The 19,819-nt window shown below is 44.5% G+C and overlaps 1 protein-coding gene across 2 annotated transcripts in view; it reads left to right on the top strand.

The window, feature by feature from the left end:
• The window catches only part of LOC138960791 (polycomb protein SCMH1-like), a 103,668-nt gene that overhangs the window by 49,104 nt on the left and 34,745 nt on the right, over positions 1-19,819 (top strand). Inside the window, exons 9-10 of one of the 2 annotated variants that reach the window (XM_070332444.1) lie at positions 12,374-12,568; positions 14,596-18,811. In XM_070332444.1, coding sequence (XP_070188545.1) covers positions 12,374-12,568; positions 14,596-14,651 — 251 coding nt within the window. In that variant the 3' untranslated portion in view covers positions 14,652-18,811. Of the gene's footprint in view, positions 1-12,373; positions 12,569-14,595; positions 18,812-19,819 lie in introns of those variants that run through there. The other variant, XM_070332443.1, reaches the window with a different exon arrangement.

Here is a 19,819-nt window from a genome sequence, read left to right as displayed (position 1 = left end):
AGATATTGTTACTGCATGCAGAGGAAGAGTCCGCGAGTCAGTTCACATAGGTGAGGAATTACTGCAGCTTAAAGTGTACTGTCTTGAAAGTGTTTCTGTCTCCTGGTGCAAGTTTTAGGCTATGTATTGCAATTATTCGTCCGCTGTCAAATTCGCGAATGCACGCACATAATGAAACTTTTGCACATACACTGATAAACAAACACAGAGAGACACATACACGCATGCACAGACACACACGCACAGAGGTGCATGGATTGCTACGCATCACTCCTCCGGCTTAAAGTGCACTGTTTTGAAAAGATTTGTCTTCTGGTGCAAGTTTTAGGTGTGGAAAATGTGAACATTCTTCAGCTTCAGGGGGCTCTGTTTTGCACCGTTTTGAAAAGTTTTGCTGTCTCCTGGTGCAAGTTTTAGGTGTGCAATAAGTAAACATTCTTCAGCTTCAGGGGGTTATGCCCCCTGACAATCAGTCATTCTTTCTTTCTTTATTTGGTGTTTAACGTCGTTTTCAACCACGAAGGTTATATCGCGACGGGATCAGTCATTAAATTACATATCTTTACCCAACTCACAAATAGCAATTAACTCTAGTTCAGTGCTGGTAACAAGGGAGACCACTCTAAAAAAGAAAGTGATCAATCCCATAATGCCAGACTATTGCTAGTCCGACTTCCGTATGCGTGCGCATACGCCGCCATATTATCATTCCAAAACTCAGCGTCAACAAGACTGGTCGCTTATCAAGTACGCTCCGGCTGTTTTCAGCCTTGTTTCTTAGTCTACGGACTTTGGCTTCGCCCCTTGGTCTGCCGCTGAGCTTTATCTACACCTTTGCTGTTTGGGTGAGACCTTTCCTGTTTTATGAAAACTTTGGCGACTTTTTTTGTCGCGCTTTTGCGAACTTGTATGAAATTTTCTTGTAGAAATTTTTCGTAAGTTCGTTATGTCAGGGCGGAGAACGCCAAGATTAAACCTAGTTTGAGACAGACTACTGCTGCAGCGTCTCCTACTAAGAAAGCTTTCTCGGTTAGAAAGAGTAAGAGTGTCGGATAAACCGCCATTTCACTTTCAGAACCGGGAACAGACATATGTTTGGATGTTTTGGCCGACAAGCCGTCGGCCGCCATTTTGTCCGCTAAAAGGGACAAGGTCACGCGCGGGACAAAGATGTTTGTGTTGATTAAGATGTTGTTGTGTCGGGGGCATCTGGTGGTTCAGGTGTTTTGCCCTCCGACATTGCTTTGTTGTTACGGACGATTAGTTCGCAGGTTTCGACTTTGGCTGCGGATTTGACGGCAACTTAAGCAGAACTTCGTTCACTTCCGTCTGGCGTCTTCAATGTTACGTCTTTGGGGAGAATCCGGTCTTTGCCTTTGGCTCCCGCAGTGGGGCACTGCGGTTATGAAATTAAAGGCCCCTCCTGTTTTTGGAACCGCAGGAGCTTTCTAGTTTGCTGTTTGGTAGATTTTTGGTTCCTCTTTCCTGTCATGCTCTCTTTTTCTTCATGAATTCTTTTCTTTTTTCTGCCTTCTTGCTCATTCACCTGTATTTTTTCCAAAAAACTCTTCTCTTGCCGCTTGTCTCGCGATTCATGTATAGTTTAATCTGTTAGTGTTCTGATGTAAGTCCAGCAGTAGATAGGTTAAGCCTATTTTAACATACTGGAAACTGGTAATCTTCCAGTAGGTATTAATTTAGTTTTACTAAAGCCTGCTGGGACACAAGTAATGGGTTAGTGCATTTGTAAACAGGAATCGCTTGACAAGTGGCCCCCTTCATCCCCCCCTTCCTCGTCCTGATATGGCTCTGCGTAGTCGGCTGGACGTTAAGCAACAAATAAACAAACAAACAAATTTGCCTTTGGCTTCCATTTCCGGTTCCACCTCTGCTTCTGCAACCGTTTCCGCTTTGGGTTCAACTTCCGTTGTTCAAGCGGAAGTGCACGCTTCGCAGCATGGCGACGGTCGTCTTGTGTCCCTTCTGCATGAGCGGGGGCTCACTAAAGGTATGTCTTCTCCACAAGTTGCCAGGTTCTCTGGTGACAGTGGGGTGCGATCACAGGAGCGAGTAAGCCACGTGTGTGGTGAAAGCTCTCCTGTCATCTCTGGCCATTTGCATTGTGCTCGGTCAGCGGTGGCAGGGAGCCCTGTGAATCGTAAGAATTCTGCATATCGTACTTTCCGGGTGACAAGGCGCTTCGTTATCTAAGACGTACCCCCTTCTTTTAAAAAAAATTTGTAATCCAGTCACCCATTGGTCGCAGGGGGCCGATAGGGCGCACCAAAATTGAAAAAGTATACCGGTAGTCGAAGAATGAAAATAAGCCGGCGAGATCAAAGCCAGGTCCATTGTTTATAGACACGACCTTCTTCCCAGGGGTCAATGACCCAGTTTTTGCCATGAGAGGTGGTTCCTGTCATATCTGAGAGAGGAAACACTTCCTGCTTCGGGGTCAGTGACCGGTCAGTGACCGAGTTTAACAGAGTCGAACTCTGTGTGTGCGGCGAGATCAAAGACATTGTGATAGCTGGGTGGCCTTGTTTATAGACACGACCTTCTTCCCAGGGGTCAATGACCCAGTTTTTGCCATGAGAGGTGGTTCCCCTGTCATATCTGAGAGAGGAAATACTTCCTGCACCGGGTCAGTGACCGGTCAGTGACCGAGTTTAACTGAGTGGAAATAATTATGTGTGCTCTGTGTGTGCGGCCAGATCAAAGGCAGGCATTGTGATAGCTGGGTGGCTTGAGAGCTCGAGGAAACTTGGCCAGGGCAGTACCTAGTAGCTGAAACATGCATTATCACAAGTTGTTTGACTGGTACTCAGGCGGTCTCTTTGATTTTTTTCGTATTTCATACACGGATTAGACGCTTCGTTATACAAGACGCAGGGGTCGAACTCGAGGAAAAAAGTCGCGCCTTATGACCCGGAAAGTACGGTATACCTCTGATTCAGTGTCGGGTATGCCGGTTCTACTTCCGCCCTGGGGGCAGGAAGTTGGGTGTGTCTCAGAGGACCGCTGCAAGCCTGCAAGTCTCTCTGGTGCGCATCTACCTGACTACGATGGCGAGCAGGAAGGGTGCGTCCATGGTGGAAGTTGGTGATTCTGGGATTGACCGCGAACGGCGGCTTTCCGGGGGTCACCTTCCTGATTGCGATTGCGAGCATGAAGGAAAGGATAACGAGGGTGCGTCCACGGTGGACGACACCCAGCTTACTTGCCGTTCAAGTTGTCCAGCGCAGTGACGTGGGCAGCGGAAAACGGCATTTAGGTATTGTGGAAGTTGGTGATTCTAGGATCGACCGCGAACGGCTTGGCCGGGAACGTCTTTCCGGGGGTCACCTTCCTGATTGCGATTGCGAGCATGAAGGAAAGGATAACGAGGGTTCTTCCATATGAGGGTGCGTTCATGGGGATGGACGACACCCAGCTTAACTTGCCGTTCAAGTGGTCCAGCGCAGTGACGTGGGCGGCGGAAAACGGCATTTAAGTTTTGACCGGAAGGGGTGGTTGAGAGCTAGGTGTTACTTACTCCACCTCTATCTGGTTCCGACTTCCGGAAGTTCGGAGGAACAGGATGTTCGCTTCAGCTTCCGGGAATCGTTGTCCATTGCCCTGGAGTTGGCAAATGGCCGCGTGTAGCCGGGTTCTCCGGTGAAAGTGGTGTACGTTCGCAGGAGGAATGTAGCACGCATTTTCGTGGCTGGGCAACGTAAGCTTCCGCCCTGGGGGCAGGAAGTTGTTGGGCTGGGTGATTCTTGGGTTGACCATGCGAGTCTCTCTGGGGGTCACCTTTCTAACTTGGATATTGACAGGAAGGGGTGGCTGAGAAAATTTTTCTTTACTTCGTCCACCTCTTTCTTCGTTCGACGACTTCCGGAGTTTGGAGGAACGGAAAGTTCACTTCCGCTGCCGGGAATCGTCGTTCTTTGCCCTTAAGATGGCAAATGTCTTGAAGTTTGACTTCCTCTTCCTCCCGGGGGGCAGGAAGTGAGCAGTAGGGCTGGTTCTTTGTTGGACAATTAAGTCAAACAGGGAGTCAGCTTCCGGATTGCCCGGTTGTGCTTGACGGCTGTTCAGATGAAGGTGCTTCCGCTTGACTGAAAAGCACTGAATTCAGGTTCCGTTTCATGTTAGCAAGTGCAGTGGCGCTCGCAGCTGAAATGGTTCGAGGTACAACGGGATCGTCCGGTGTGTTTATATGCAACCGGTTGGTTCTGATGTTTACTAATCCACGGCCGGTTTCGCTTCCGCTTTTGCGGCTGTGTCTTCCGGTACAGGATGGGATAGCCTTCTACCGTTAACACTGTGGTGTTGGTAGTCGGCACTTTTTAGCCTTTGGCTTCCGGTTCCGTTACTGCGGTTCCTTAGCTGTTTTACAGGCTGTATCCACTTCCTCTTCCAGTTTTCCGGCTGGAAGGAGACAGGTGGATGGAGTATCTGGTCATGGAGTTCCGGTGTTTGAACATTTTCAAAACTTTTCCGATTTTTGGCAAGTATTGCCTTATCGGGATTGGTGACTGGTTCTCATCATTTCGATGATTGTTATGATGCTATTGATCAAGGGGAGGCTCATACTTCAGCTGTGTCGCTGTTCGCGGCATTTTGTAGTTGATTTGAGCCTTCTGAGGAGAATCTTTGAGTGTTAAGTTCTTAGATCCTCTGGCCCGTCGTGATATAACCTTGAGTGGTTGAAAACGACGTTAAACACCAAATAAAGAAAGAAAGAAAGAAAGATCCTCTGGCGGGGTCTTTTTGTACTTGTGGAAGTTTTCACAAGCGAGTTTTCTTTGTCTCCACTACCTTTGTGGACAACGTTCGACTTATACCTGCGGCGGTGTTGCTTTAGTTTGTGTCTTACGCTTGTCAGGAATGAATTATCTACAATACCGACTGTCAGTCAGAAGGCTACTATTTCATTTATACGCATTCGTTATTCTCCTCCGATTCATTCCAACAATAAAAGAAAATACGTGGAGCTCAATATGTTTATATAGCTCACTGGTAAAGCGTGTACATATATCAACGTTCAGGATTCACACACATATACACAATACGCCCAGGGTTCTAGATGAGTAAATTAATGTGTTACCCCATCACCAGAACAGCGTAGTGTAGTTCATCTCTGTTTCTCCATCACCCAGCCGACGCGGCGACTCCTGGCGTGGTCCGTAAAGTCCGGTTAGTAGATCACGTCGCTCTGCTTCGTGCATCTTCATCTCTTCATGCGTCTGCTTGAATGGTCAAACAAGCTCTCGCGAATTCCATCTTCTGTCTCTGGGAAGACTCCTGTGAAAGTAATTCTTGAGTCAGTATTTCCATAGGCATAACACACACAGCAATTCACTCATCATTCACCCTGGGCTGTAATTACACTCTACATTCAACCACACACACACGAATTCTTAAATAACTACTGTCAATACTAATATCAATTCCCATCCATGTCCGAGTTATTTATCCACACATTAAACAACTATTCAGAATATCCAGATTAAGAACTAGTACAATGAACACTTAAGTTAACATAACAGCGAATATTAAGAATGATTATTCATAAACATACTAGTGTTCCTTAGCGAAAACATATCATGAAAAATAGTTTACCTGAGCACGCGAGCAAAGAATCTTCCCCGACTTGCCGCTTACATGTTCAATGGGCAAGTGAAGCTAACAGCTTAGGTGACTGGCGACACAAGTCTAACAGCTCACCTTACAAAAAATGGACATTCAGGTTTTTCACCTGTTGCACGTGAGTGCGTGGTGCGTGGAGACTCGGCTCTACAGGTAACAGTACAGGCCCCATAATCATGGTCCAACAGGCATGCGAATCAATAATAATGTTTTTCGCGATACGAGTCTACTTCTGTCAATTAATGCATACTAATAACAGCATCATTTCATCATTAATTAAGTACTCATATTACATACATGTTCATACATAAAACCCATAAATGTCATATCTGACAACGCTCAAGTAGCGTGTCACTCGCGGAGCGCTTTCTGTAGGCTTCGGTTTACTCCGAGCTTAAGAACTTAGGTTTTACGGAACCGCCCTCTGGTTTGGCAAACATCCATCTGGATTTTGATAGCTAGGAGAAACTGTCTGTAAGATCAAGATCTCCTAGCTCGGGTAGATTGTGGCTTCGGTTCTTTGTGATCGGCACTTTCGAACAAAACTTGCTTTTATTCTCTCGCCTGGGCGGTTATGTTCTAACTGGATATCTTTGTGGTCTGACAGGACGCAGATACAAAGGATGTAACTTTGCCGGTTTTTTACCTGAGAGTAAGCCTCTGCCTTTAAAGTATTGTTCTTTTGGCTAGACTTTAATCTCTCTCTTGTTTGAAAGGTCTCTTTTTGAGGCCGCTTCTAGGCACGCGGTCTTTTATCTATCAAAGAGACGCTCACGGTAAAAGGAAAGCGCAAGGCAGGCCTTGGCTGTTGTTTGTTTCCAAACGAAAAGCTTCAGGCTGGCTGTTATCTACTTTAGCTTTTGGCTCTATACCCTCGTTTTCACAGGGTCTTCTTCATAGATCGTTTTGGCGACCGGTTGGTCGCACAGTACGGGTCGTTGCAATCTTGGTTCCAGACCTCTTAAGGCTGGCAAGAAGGCGTTTTTGCTTTCTCACATTCGAATTACACGGATGTCTACTGTAAGGGTATCCTTGAGATACTTAGGGGCTTCCCCCTCAACTTTGGATTTGGTTCAGGGTCTTTATAGGGGTTTTGGCGTTTTTGTTCACTTGTCACTTAGACTGGCTTGGTACAAAGCGCTTACTTCTTACGGAAAGAACTCCTCTTCTTTCCGTTTAATGCAGGTGGCGTTCCACCTATTCTGGGTTTCCGTTTTTTCTTCCATGTCTTACTTTTGAGACTTTCTGTAATTTCTGTCACATTGTTACGGCTTGGTGCAGTGTTGCTTTAACCCGTTTCAAGACTAGCCTGGCGGATCTACATGGAAAACGGCCAAGCTTACTCTTGTAGCTTCTGTGAGAAGTGGGAGTAAGCGTACTTTCTGGCTATTTTGAATATAGACAGCTTTTTCAAGAAAGACTGATCTATGACTTTTGGGTTTCTTCGTAATTTTTCAGGCAGTTTATGCGGAAAACGGGGAAAACTAGCTTCCAATTGCATTTTCAATTTATGAAGCAATATTTTGGCTCCTTTAGAGTCAGGTTTAGTCATTTGAATATTGCGAGTTTCGAATATTTTTCTGACTTTCACTGATCTTATTAGATCATTGAATTAAAGGGCAGATATTTTGAGATATTTGGCTTCTAACGAGGTTGAACCGATACAGTCAACTAGTTTGGCTAACTTGACACGCAAGGCAGTTTTTCTAACTTTGCTCGCTACGTCTCATAGAGGAAGTGAGGTTCATGCATTATCCGGCTTAGCTAAAGATATTTCAACCGAAAAAGATGGTTCTATATCTCTCAAATTCAGGCCAGAATTTTTAGCTAAAAATCAGAAACCGGGCCAAATTTCACCTGTCATTAACATTCCTGCCTTGAGCAACATTCTTGCTCCTGGAGACCCCGACATCGTTAACTGTCCAGTTAGAACTCTCAGCAGTTACTTGTCTCGAACGCAGTTCATTCGTTCAGAAAGTCAAAAATTGCTTTTCATTTCGCTCAATACAGCAAGGTGCAAAGACATGGCGAAAGTGACTTTAACCAAGTGGGTCTCCACATTGATCAGACAAGCGTATGCCTGGTGGCATACTCAGTCCGGAGAGGTTAGGGCGGTTCTTCCCCTGACTTCGGCAAGAACTCATGAGGCAAGGGCATGGGCCTCCTCTGTGGCAGTGCTCCGATCAGGCCGTATGGCTGTTGTATTGGAGGCGGCCTATTGGTAATTAGAGGATGTCTTCCTGAGTTATTATCTCAGAGACATCTCCTCCTTGAGACGGGACGGCAGTTTTGCGCTACCTGCTATGGTAGCCGCAGGACAAGTCCTTCTTCTTTGATTTTTGGTAAGTACCCGCCACCTATAGTAGCAATCTGCTATTTGTGAGTTGGGTAAAGATATGTAATTTAATTAATCCAAAATTTTATAAATAAATTTTCATTTAATTAATATACTTACCCAACTCACAACGTTTATTCCTTCCCGCCTCCCCGCTGTGGTTGGTACTGGGGTCTAAAAAAGAGTGAGTTGGGCTTCGTTTTGGAATGATAATATGGCGGCGTATGCGCACACATACAGAAGTCGGACTAGCAATAGTCTGGCATTATGGGATTGATCACTTTCTTTTTTAGAGTGGTCTCCCTTGTTACCAAGGGGATGCGTACAGCGTTACCAGCACTGAACTAGAGTTAATTGCTATTTGTGAGTTGGGTAAGTATATTAATTAAATGAAAATTTATTTATAAAATTTTGGATTCTCATTTCTTTCTTTCTTTATTTGGTGTTTAACGTCGTTTTCAACCACGAAGGTTATATCGCGACGGGGAAAGGGGGGGAGATGGGATAGAGCCACTTGTTAATTGTTTTTTGTTCACAAAAGCACTAATCAAAAAATTGCTCCAGGGGCTTGCAACGTAGTACAATATATGACCTTACTGGGAGAATGCAAGTTTCCAGTACAAAGGACGTAACATTTCTTACATACTGCTTGACTAAAATCTTTACAAACATTGACTATATTCTATACAAGAAACACTTAACAAGGGTAAAAGGAGAAACAGAACCTGTTAGTCGCCTCTTACGACATGCTGGTTAGCATCGGGTAAATTCTTTCTCGTCCCAACCAATATGGGACTCCCCCTAACCCGCGGGGGGTAGTCATTCTCATCTGATCACTTAGAAATGGAGTACTTACCCTAGAGTGATATTGAAAACAAGTAAGCATGGGAAATGTGACAAAAAAGCCAGCAAGACCTGCTGAATGACGTTTCTTTACACTCGAGTCGAATGAAGACGAAGACAGTTTGTTAGTAAAACCTGACATGAGGTTTGTCATGTGACCACACAAAAGTGTTTAACCGATACATGTAGTAACGTACCACAAAAGAGATTAGTTTGTGCAGTTTGGCACTGTAAACAACACAACACGCTTATTACACATGCACATTGCATGTGTTACAGGCAGAAACCTTCCATGCCAGTTTCAAAGGAATCTCCGCAGAAAAAAAATCTGACAATGTATGACTGTCAATTTGACAATTCTTGTTCATAAAATTACAACTGAGAAAGTAATACGACATACAAGGTTGTCGTCACCAAGACTGGGACTGGTCTCAAAAACCGGGAAATCTTTAGATGATGCAGTTGTTTTTTATTTCAAACCCTCGAAGTATTCTCCCTTAGCGGCTACACACAGTTTAAGTCGTTGGACCCAGTCAAGAAATGACCGTTTGAAGTCGTTTTTTGGCACCTGGTTCAGACACTGGAAAACAGCCGATCCGAGGGCTGATCGACTGTCAAATCGACGCCCAGCCAATTGTCTTTTCAGATGAGGAAACAAAAAAAAGTCACAGGGTGCAAGATCAGGAGAGTAGGGAGGATGTGGCAAAGTTTCAAAGTTTTCTTCCTCCAGGTACTCTTTCACCACCTTGGATTTGTGAGCAGGTGCGTTATCATGAAGTAATTTGATCCCTTTCAATCCTGTAGTTGGTCTGGCTCTCTTGTAGTAACGAACGATGCCAGCAAGAACTTTTTCCTTGTACAGTAGAGCCTCCCTATTAAGACCTTCCTTATTACGACTTCCTCTAAGTTAGGACTTTAAATTTCATGACCGATCCTTTTTACTCTGTTTACATCCTCTGTACTACGACTACCTCCTTAACCCGACATACGACTGACAAATCATGGTCAAATGCGACTTTGTTATTCCCAAGAAGAAGTTCAAAACTGTGCAAACCTTGATATTGTTTTGGAAATTGAGCAAACAGTTGACGAGCACATCGCAACTGCGATGTCGTCTGCTCAAATAGGCTCCATTCTCCGCAAGCGTTATTTCCCCTGTTGACATATTCGCGACTGGATCTGGATCTGGATAACCCGCCTGGGTTGGTGGTTGGCGGGTGCGCCACAGAAGCCGACGACGACTATCAACGTGACGTACTTTATTTTGAATAGATAAAGGTCATTGGCCAGATGTCTGTTTCATTTAGCAAAGAACTGTGCAGGAACTCCTACCTTTTAAACACGCAAAGTTTCAGAAACGTTATGAAAGCAATCCGATCATCGAACCAAAACCGAAAGTTGTGGTGACGTCATGTCATTTTGCGATGTACGTATGCAAAGCGTGTGTAACATTTTCGGTCTAGCTAACAATGGCGGCCGACGAACATGGGTTTTGAAATCTGGAATTGTTCTTGGTTTTCCCCGATCCGTGAACGAATGACGCGATATACAACCACGCGGCGTTCGTTTGAATCAATACATTCTCAGAATCCCGTCAGTGAAGTTTGAAGGTGAGTAGTGGAGTACGTGTCCTAAATTACTCAACTCTGTGGACAGTCCGTAGTGCAGTTGTCCCCAAGTTGAATGAGTGAGTCAAGTTTCATCGTGAAAACTGACGCTTTTGGCTACAATTTTACATCAGTTTCAACACACTGCCGCGGTTCTTATTCGTTTTGTTCCTTGCGTTTGGGACACTTTTCTTTTTCAACCAAATCGTTGCTGGGTATCGTATGACTATGATTAGTAGCTGGTATCGACATCGATGTGCATGTTTTGGGACCGCTGCTTTCGTTCGACCTGAGTTTGTTTATTTCAAACCTTAACCCACGAGTAGTTACGTGGCTTGATTAAACAAGCAAGAAAACTGTTCAAATGCAATAATGTGTTGAGCTGGCAATCGTGGCATTAAAAAAGAACTGAAACATCATTAAGGAGTTTTATTTACATTTTACACTAGCTGTCTGTCCTTCAGGTCTTGGTTCAGCCTCCCTATTAAGACCCCTAGGCCCTCCCTATTAAGACTTGATTTTGGGAGGTCTTAATAGGGAGGTTCTACTGTAGTACACCCCAGTGATGCTTCTGCCTTTTTCGCGTGGTTTTTGAAAAATGACGCCCTTTGTGTTATAAAATATTGTGTATAAAACCTTCTTGCCGGAGCGACTTTTTCGCACGATCCGAGGGGCATTGGCACCTTTTTTTATCCATGCTTTGTTTTGAGCTTTTCTTTTTGGCTCAAAGAAGTACACCCAAGTTTCGTCTCCAGTCACGATCTCATCCAAGCGTTTTTGATCACATCCGTCGTATATCTTGAGTAGCCGTTGGGCAAACGTAACCCTACACCTCTTCTTCTCTTCAGTGAGGAAATGTGGTACCCATCGCGCGCACACCTTTGTGTATCCAAGTTTGTGTTTTGAAATTCTCAAGACAGACGACAACGAAATGTCCAGTGTTTCGGCGATAAAATGACTGCTCACTCGGGGATCTTCATCAACTAACCGTTGCACATGGGACACCATTTTATTGTCGGTTACAGGTGGTTTCTTCACTTTTCCCCTTGCATCTTCCACAGACGTTTTCCCTGTTGAGAAATGCTTTGCCCACCGAAAAACTGTCGCGCGAGATGGTGCTGTGCCTGGGCTTACAGTTCTCAGCTCTTCAAGTATGTCACCGGCCGTTTTACCAAGTGCCGTTCTTATTTTGATGTAGGATCGAAAATCCTTCTCTGAAAATGTGCTTTTTGCCGCCATTTTTTAGGCTAGTGTCTCTCGCTTACATGACTAAATACACTGTATCTTTACGAAAACACAACGGATCACAAAGAAATTATGCACAATAATACATCATGTACCAATCTTGATAATGACGTCATTTGTTATAAATGTCGTCATTTGATTCTGTGCAAAAAAGACCAGTCTCAGTCTTGGTGACGACAACCTTGTACATTGCTTCATAAATTGCGCCTACACGTTTGTCATGTCTCTGTATCGAGTGAAGTGGAGACAAAACATCATTTTCCAGACCAAATTTAACGGCTCAATGGTTATTTCATGACATTCCATGCAAACAGATAATGAAAAAAACTTTTTGATATACGTTCCATGTACACACATATTGATTTTGATAAGTATTCAGCCACAAAGTAAACGTGTTCCCAGGGGTGCCCACCACATGTCCCACTTTTAAGCACTGTTTTACCATCAATTTGCAACTGTATTTTTAGTTTTATAAAACATATAAGTGTAATGGAGATATTTTCGTTTTCAAATTGAAATAAAAACATACCAGACAATATTTTAGGTATTAAATTGTGTTCGAATGCTTTTATCAGAAGTGTAAATACATGTAGCTGCTGAAGTCGACAAATCCTCAGTCTTTCCAGTATCTCAGACAAGAACCGATAGAACTAAGCCATCTTTTGCCGTTCATGTTGCTGGTTGTTATCAGGTGAGTTTGTTTCAGCCACCTTCCAAGGCAAGACTTACAGCAAGAGCCTGGTGTCGGTGGAACGGGTGTCCACTTTCTGGTCCTACTTGGAAAGTTTCCTGGAGGAGCTGGGAGCCTGTGAGAACCTGCTGTCCAGCCACCCCCTCTCAGGTCCCTGTCTCAAGTGTCAGCGAATGCGCTCTGCATTCATGCCAGCATCCACCTCACACAGTGAGCCATTTCTTCTTAATGACAATTTGATTTTCTCTCTGGTCAACAGTTTATCTGTACTATCTGATATATATATTTCAGGGATGTTGCTACAAATTCATACCTATAGGACAAATGTCCTAGCTCTTCAGCATCAATAAGACATTTGACCCCTTTCAGAAATTTCAATAGGACGTCAGAATTTTTTTATTTTCAAGAATGACGCTCGCCGTGTTCCCCCCTGTTTTTACATTTAGTCAAGTTTTGACTAAATGTTTTAACATAGAGGGGGGAATCGAGACGAGGGTCGTGGTGTATGTGTGTGTGTCTGTGTGTGTGTGTAGAGCGATTCAGACTAAACTACTGGACCGATCTTTATGAAATTTGACATGAGAGTTCCTGGGTATGATATCCTCAGACGTTTTTTTCATTTTTTTGATAAATGTCTTTGATGACGTCATATCCGGCTTTTCGTGAAAGTTGAGGCGGCACTGTCACGCTCTCATTTTTCAACCAAATTGGTTGAAATTTTGGTCAAGTAATCTCCGACGAAGCCCGGACTTCGGTATTGCATTTCAGCTTGGTGGCTTAAAAATTAATTAATGACTTTGGTCATTAAAAATCTGAAAATTGTTAAAAAAAATGTTTTTTTATAAAACGATCCAAATTTACGTTCATCTTATTCTCCATCATTTTCTGATTCCAAAAACATATAAATATGTTATATTTGGATTAAAAACAAGCTCTGAAAATTAAAAATATAAAAATTATGATTAAAATAAAATTTTCGAAATCAATTTAAAAACACTTTCATCTTATTCCTTGTTGGTTCCTGATTCCAAAAACATATAGATATGATATGTTTGGATTGAAAACACGCTCAGATAGTTAAAACGAAGAGAGGTACAGAAAAGCGTGCTATCCTTCTCAGCGCAACTACTACCCCGCTCTTCTTGTCAATTTCACTGCCTTTGCCATGAGCGGTGGACTGACGATGCTACGAGTATACCGTCTTGCTGCGTTGCATTGCATTCAGTTTCATTCTGTGAGTTCGACAGCTACTTGACTAAATGTTGTATTTTTGCCTTACGCGACTTGTTGACCCTAATGTAGCACAGGATGCCATTGAATAGCCAAACATGTTTAGCTTTTGTTGAACTTTGGCAGGCTTTAGTTTTATTTTTCGGTGGCATAAATCAGTGCGCTTCGTCAAAATGTCTCGAACTGAAAGCAAAAGCAGACGCAAGACTTAGTCAGTTGGAGTTGTCTCCCATACTCCTAACTTTAATGTGCTGCAGACGGGTGCCACCCAAACGCAAGATCCGCACTGCACAACTTCAGTGCACCTGTACGCGAGAGTGCTTGGTCGCTTTTTGAAAATGTGTATCTTGAAAGGAACATTAACGAATATCGCGCTGTCCGAAGGAATTGAGTCCTTATCGGACAATGCCAGCGCTCAGTTCAAAACGATAGGACATCTGACCGCCATGCGGCTATGTGAATCGGACATTTGAGCCTCTTAATCGGTCTATGTCCGACGCCTAACGACATCCCTGATATTTGTTATTGTGTGTGTGTGTGTGTGTTTCCATCTTACACTTTTGTGAGTGAGGTAGGTACAGTATTTGGTTGAATCTGAGCGGGATATGTTTTCTTTTCCCCCCTCACATTTGTTTGTGTCAATGGGCACATATATGCATTCAGTTGGATCTTAGTGAGAAGCCAAGTACACGTACACAAAATGTGTCCAAAAACAAGTTTAATGGCCTATGTAAATAGTTCGGCTCACTGTCTCAGATCTGGCCAAGCTTTTACATGAGATAAGACCATCCACAGACCTGTTTACCCTTACGATTTTGGCGTAATTTATTACGATTTTCTGCAAAAAATACGCGATTCCGCTATTCGTGTCAAGACTACGATTTTCATAAATGATAAAAATGTTTAAAAAAAAATGTACATTTTTTTAAAATTTTTTAAATTTTTTTAATTAATTTACATGTTTGGCATTGTTTTTTTCAATGGCAAAATGGGGTGAAAAAGCACAGGACTGACCAGAGATCATGTCTGTCTGATGAGACGCTGGAGAGCCTTCTTGTGGTGAAGTCTCGCCCTCACTCATTCGGCAAGCGCAAGTACAGTAGAGAAGCGCTTGACACACTGAAAAAGGCCTACTACGAGCAAAAGAAAAAGAATCAGTGATGCATGTGCTTTTGATGTGATCTTCTTTGAAATTATGACTACAAAAACTGACTGATGTGTTTTGTTTGTGAATGATGGATATATGTGCATGATTGCGTTTCGCAGACACAGTTGTCATGTGCGTTGTAATTGGCGACGAATGCTGGATGATTACTATTTTTGTGCCAGGATTACTATTTTGGGGGCTGAGCATTACTCCAAAACACTTATGGGGGTAAACAGGTCTGCATCCATGCCTTTATTTGGTCACATACCAAAAATGAACAGCCTAAGTGCTCTCTGTGCACAGTTGAAATGTTTTGATGAATTAATTTCTTAAAAAGCCACAGCAAGCAGTCAGGGAGTTGATATTTGGTATGTGTCCAGGTAGAGGGGTGGTCAGATCTTCACAAAAAGGAGTGTACCTTTTGGAGTTTTAGCTGTGTGACGCAAGGAGCTTGGACCTATGTAAACTCGGAGACAAAAGAAACGCAAATAAAGGATGCGTTAATTAAACCGTTATGGACTTGAAATAAAAAGACAATAATGATACTAGCATGTTCTGCACGTGTTGTTTTAGCGGTCTTATCTTGTCAGAACCGTGTTTGCCGTTATCTGGGTCACACGTGAGGTCTTGTTGACGGGGATCCCAAACCGTCATGGGGACCACTTTCAGCACATGCACAATGTGGAAAAGCAGCTTTTCGTGTTCAGAGTGTTCAGGCAAGCTGTACCGTACTCACAAAACTGTTACAACATTCATTTCTGCGACACAGGCGCGATGCCGAGACTATCACCAGATCAGTGCCAACAGGCGATCGGGAGACTTGATGCCAGACAATCAGTTCAGCAAGTTGCTAGGGCATTTGGAGTAAATGTCACCACGGTTTATCGCCTGCAGCAACGTTTTCATGCCACTAACAGTATCTGCGACTTACCAGGACGTGGCAGACCCCGGGTAACAACAGCCCGACAAGATCGCCATCTTGTCCATCAACACCAGTGAGATGCATTCGAAACTGCCGCCAACACAGCCCGTAACACATTTGGGGTGCATGGACAACCCGTCAGTGCCAGAACTCTACGCCGACGCCTTGGTGGGCAGAACCTGGTAAATCGGCGTCCTGCTCGACGTCCTGTCTTGACAGCTCTGCATCGCCTGGATCGTCTATCCTGGGCCCAGCAGCATGCCCACCGGCGCCATCGGGACTGGCGGAGGGTTCTTTTTTCGGACGAGAAGCGCTTTTGCCTGGAACCTGGCGATGGGCGTGTCCGGATCTGGCGAAGACCTGGACAGCGGTTTGCTAACAATAACATCCTGCAGCATGATCGATGGGGAGGTGCCAGCGTCATGATATGGGGCGCCATTGGTGTCAATTAGCGAGTGGGACCTGTCGTCTTTCAGAACGTCGGCCAAAGTCGTGGGAATGGTGTCAATGCAGACCGCTACATCAATCAAGTCCTGCGTCCCTATGTGGTTCCATTTGTCCAGAGGTACCGGAACTGCCTGTTCCAGCAAGACAATGCCCATCCCCATACTCCACGTGCTACCCAGGACAGGTTGCGTCACAACAGCGTGAACATTCTGCCTCATCCTGCTCGATCTCCGGATCTCAACCCAATCGAACACTTTTGGGACATCATGCAAAGAAGGATTAATGCCCTTGCCCGGAGACCCCCCGCACAGCAGCAGAACTGCGTGCTGCCGTGACCCAGGTGTGGGCTCAGGTCCCTCAGCAGCAAATTAATCACCTCGTCCTCTCCATGTACCGGAGGTGCGCCACAGTCATCAACGCCCAGGGAGGAGCAACACGCTATTGACTTTCAACAGTCTTCAAACAGTGTTCAGTGGAACATGGCACGTCATGCTCTCATCCCAATACACTTTTTCGTATGGTTTTTGTATCGGTCAATTCGTTTCCTTGTTATGGTTAACCCGAAATAATTAATTCGACATTAAAATTCATGGGTAACCCATCTTCACTGCAGCATTTGCGTTTCTTTTGCCTCTGAGTATAGTTCATTTGTCTTTTTTATGCTCTCTTGATTTTGGGAGTCTTAGTTGTTATTTCTATTTCTAGTGCTGACTTATTTCAAGTGAGTTTTAGAAATTAGCAGTGTTTGTCTTGTTTGGGCGGCTGTTCGTCTGTCCGTCTGTTAAAAAAAACACCTCATTATCAGGTTTTCAGGGGTGGGACTCTTCCGCGAATCCGCGGATTTCCGTGGACACAACTTACGAATTCCGCTGGAGTAATTTATTTTTCCGTGTCAAATGATATTTAACGATTTCATTCTCAAACGGCATTTATTTCTCAAACAGTTCGGAATCGTATTTGGTACAGTCTTTGCCTTTGCCTTTCCGGTTTGCGAAACAAAATGGCGCACCGCAAAGACTTTGTCGAACGAAGCAAATGTTCAACATTGGATGAAAGTTTGAAAAACAAGTGGAGATGGGATTGGTCAGGTTGATAAAGAACTTATTGGAGAATTTATCACAGTATCTATAACTTGTTGACTGAATGATATGGAGAGAAGTAAAGATGGAACAGAACACTGGAGGCTTGAGAGTTAAATTGTGCTGACTGAAAACTCCTGATAACTAACAGTAATAACAGTAATTAAATTACATATTCTTACCCCAATTCTCATAAATGCATTGACTTCAATCTCACATGCTAGATGTCGAAAAACTACTCAAATTACCTGCCCTTGCAAGGGTGGTAACCAAGCTAAAAACAGACGCCATAGCCGTTGCTATGCCCTGTCCCACCTGGTTACCCATAACCCACCGCGCACCACGTGAGCGCCGGCATCCGGAATAATCATTCTCGACTTTCGACGACACACATCAGACGTGCGGAATTCGTCTGCTCACTTGGCCTTCCCTAGCCCTTGTCTTTGTGGGACCTGTCGTCTTTCAGAACGTCGGCCAAAGTCGTGGGAATGGTGTCAATGCAGACCGCTACATCAATCAAGTCCTGCGTCCCTATGTGGTTCCATTTGTCCAGAGGTACCGGTAGCTCAGTTGGTAGAGCACTGGACTTGTGATCGGAAGGTCGCAGGTTCGAATTCGGGCCGGGACGGACACGGGTCAACTTTATGTGCAGACCCAGAGACGGAAGCAATGTCCCACCCCCGTGTTATCACAACAGGTCTGCCTACCGTTACGGAATTTCCGTATTTGTCCCGGAAATCAATAAATTTTATCAAGTGTTCCGGAAAATACGGATGTTCGAAATGCGTCCCGAAAACTCAAAAAAATTCCAAACACGCTCACAACAGTGTGAGCGATAGAGATTGCCTTCAGCTACTAGGTATACTGCCCTGCCTTTGATCTGGCCGCACACACAGATTTCCACTCTGTTAAACTCGGTCACTGACCGGTCACTGACCCCACTAGGTACTGCCCTGCCTTTGATCTGGCCGCACACACAGATTTCCACTCTGTTAAACTCAGTCACTGACCGGTCACTGACCCCGATGCAGGAAGTGTTTCCTCTCTCAGATATGACAGGGGAACAACCTCTCATGGCAAAAACTGGGTCATTGACCCCTGGGAAGAAGGTCGTGTCTTTTAACAAGGCCACCCAGCTATCACAATGCCTTTGATCATTGCCGAGCAGCTTTTTGTAGCTAATAGTAATACTCATGCGCGTCAACTTCTTGCAAGAAGAAAAGGTCGAAGAAAAAATGGCGTCAATGTTCCAACACTTGCCAATGGTCATGCTGTCAATCCTCACCATTCCACACTCTTCAGCACACTGCGAGAGGATTTTCTCGGTGGTCCGCAAGAACAAGACAGATTTTAGAGGCAGCATGGCAAAAGACACTCTCGAAGCACTTGTTGTCGCCAAGTTGAGACCCGGTGAAGCTCTGGATAGAGTTTACACCAACAAGGAGCTCAAAGACATGAAGAGTGCCTATTACAGGTCCCTTCAGGCCAGCTCCAAATGAATGCAGTGACACCACCAAACCTTGTACAAAATGTAAATATTGTAAGTTTGAATTTCATTTTTTCAGTGACATTTACAGTGACAATGTTCAAGTTTGGCAAGATGATTTGAAGGCAATGTTAGGGTAAAATGACACCAGATTGCACCAATTGTGTCCTTTTGGCCCAAAAAATTTTTCGGGGGGGCATGCCCCCGGACCCCCCTAGCCAGCTCGCTTGCGCTTCGCGCAACCTCGACTTTTGCGCAAAGCGCAAAATCGACTTCTTTTAATCTTCAACAGAACTTTGTCCCTGAAGCTTCACTTGGAGGGTAGGCAGACCTGTCACAATGGCACGTAAAAGACCTTGGTCATTCTGCCATAAGTGCAGGTGGCTGAATACACCTAAACACGCAGACACCTGGGTAGCGCGACTCCGTTGCTGCTAGCTTTCCACTGGGAGGAAGCGACCCGAATTTCCCAGCGATGGGACAATAAAGTAATGAAAATGAAATGAAAAAAATGAAATGAAATGGGCTTGGGGGGGCCTTTATCTGTTCGCCTTTCTTTTGGTGAGACCTGCCCTTTTTATCCCAGCGAAGCTGGAGGTATCCCACGAACGCTGTACTGTAATCGACTTGAGAAATTTTCATACCGATAATACATGATAAAGAAGGATTCTTTGTGCCCGTGCTACGGGCTACAGTTGAAGATGGAAGTTCACCAAAAATTGGGACCATACTAACAAAAATACGGTGGGTGCAATAGGCGCCCCCATTTTTTTAGCAAACGCCACCCAAGGCCGCTTTGGACGGGTAGAAATTCTGTAGTTTCCAAGTCTATTTGTGTGTGGTTATCCAAGACTGGATAAAGCTCGCGTAAGAAGATTACGTCACGGTCAAAAGTCTTTGACGTCAATTAATGCATCATGACGTCATGCCTCCCTGTAGTCTTTTTCTCTCGCGCGGTGTGTGTGTGTGTGTGTGTGTGTTCATTTTGTGCACATGTGTTAGTGTTAGTGTGTGTGTGTGTGTGTGCGTGTGTGTGTGTGTGTGCGCGTGCATGAGCCTGTACTCGTGTGTGTGTGTGTATGTGTGTGTGTGTGTGTGTGTGTAAGAAATTAGACAGAGAGAGGGAGAAAGAGTGTGTGTGTGTGTGTGT

Source organism: Littorina saxatilis, linkage group LG3 (genome assembly GCF_037325665.1).
Source record: "Littorina saxatilis isolate snail1 linkage group LG3, US_GU_Lsax_2.0, whole genome shotgun sequence".
Classification (NCBI taxonomy): Eukaryota; Metazoa; Mollusca; class Gastropoda; order Littorinimorpha; family Littorinidae; genus Littorina; species Littorina saxatilis.
The sequence above is the reverse complement of the archived record's forward strand: the minus strand, read 5'-3'. Positions and strand labels throughout refer to the sequence as shown.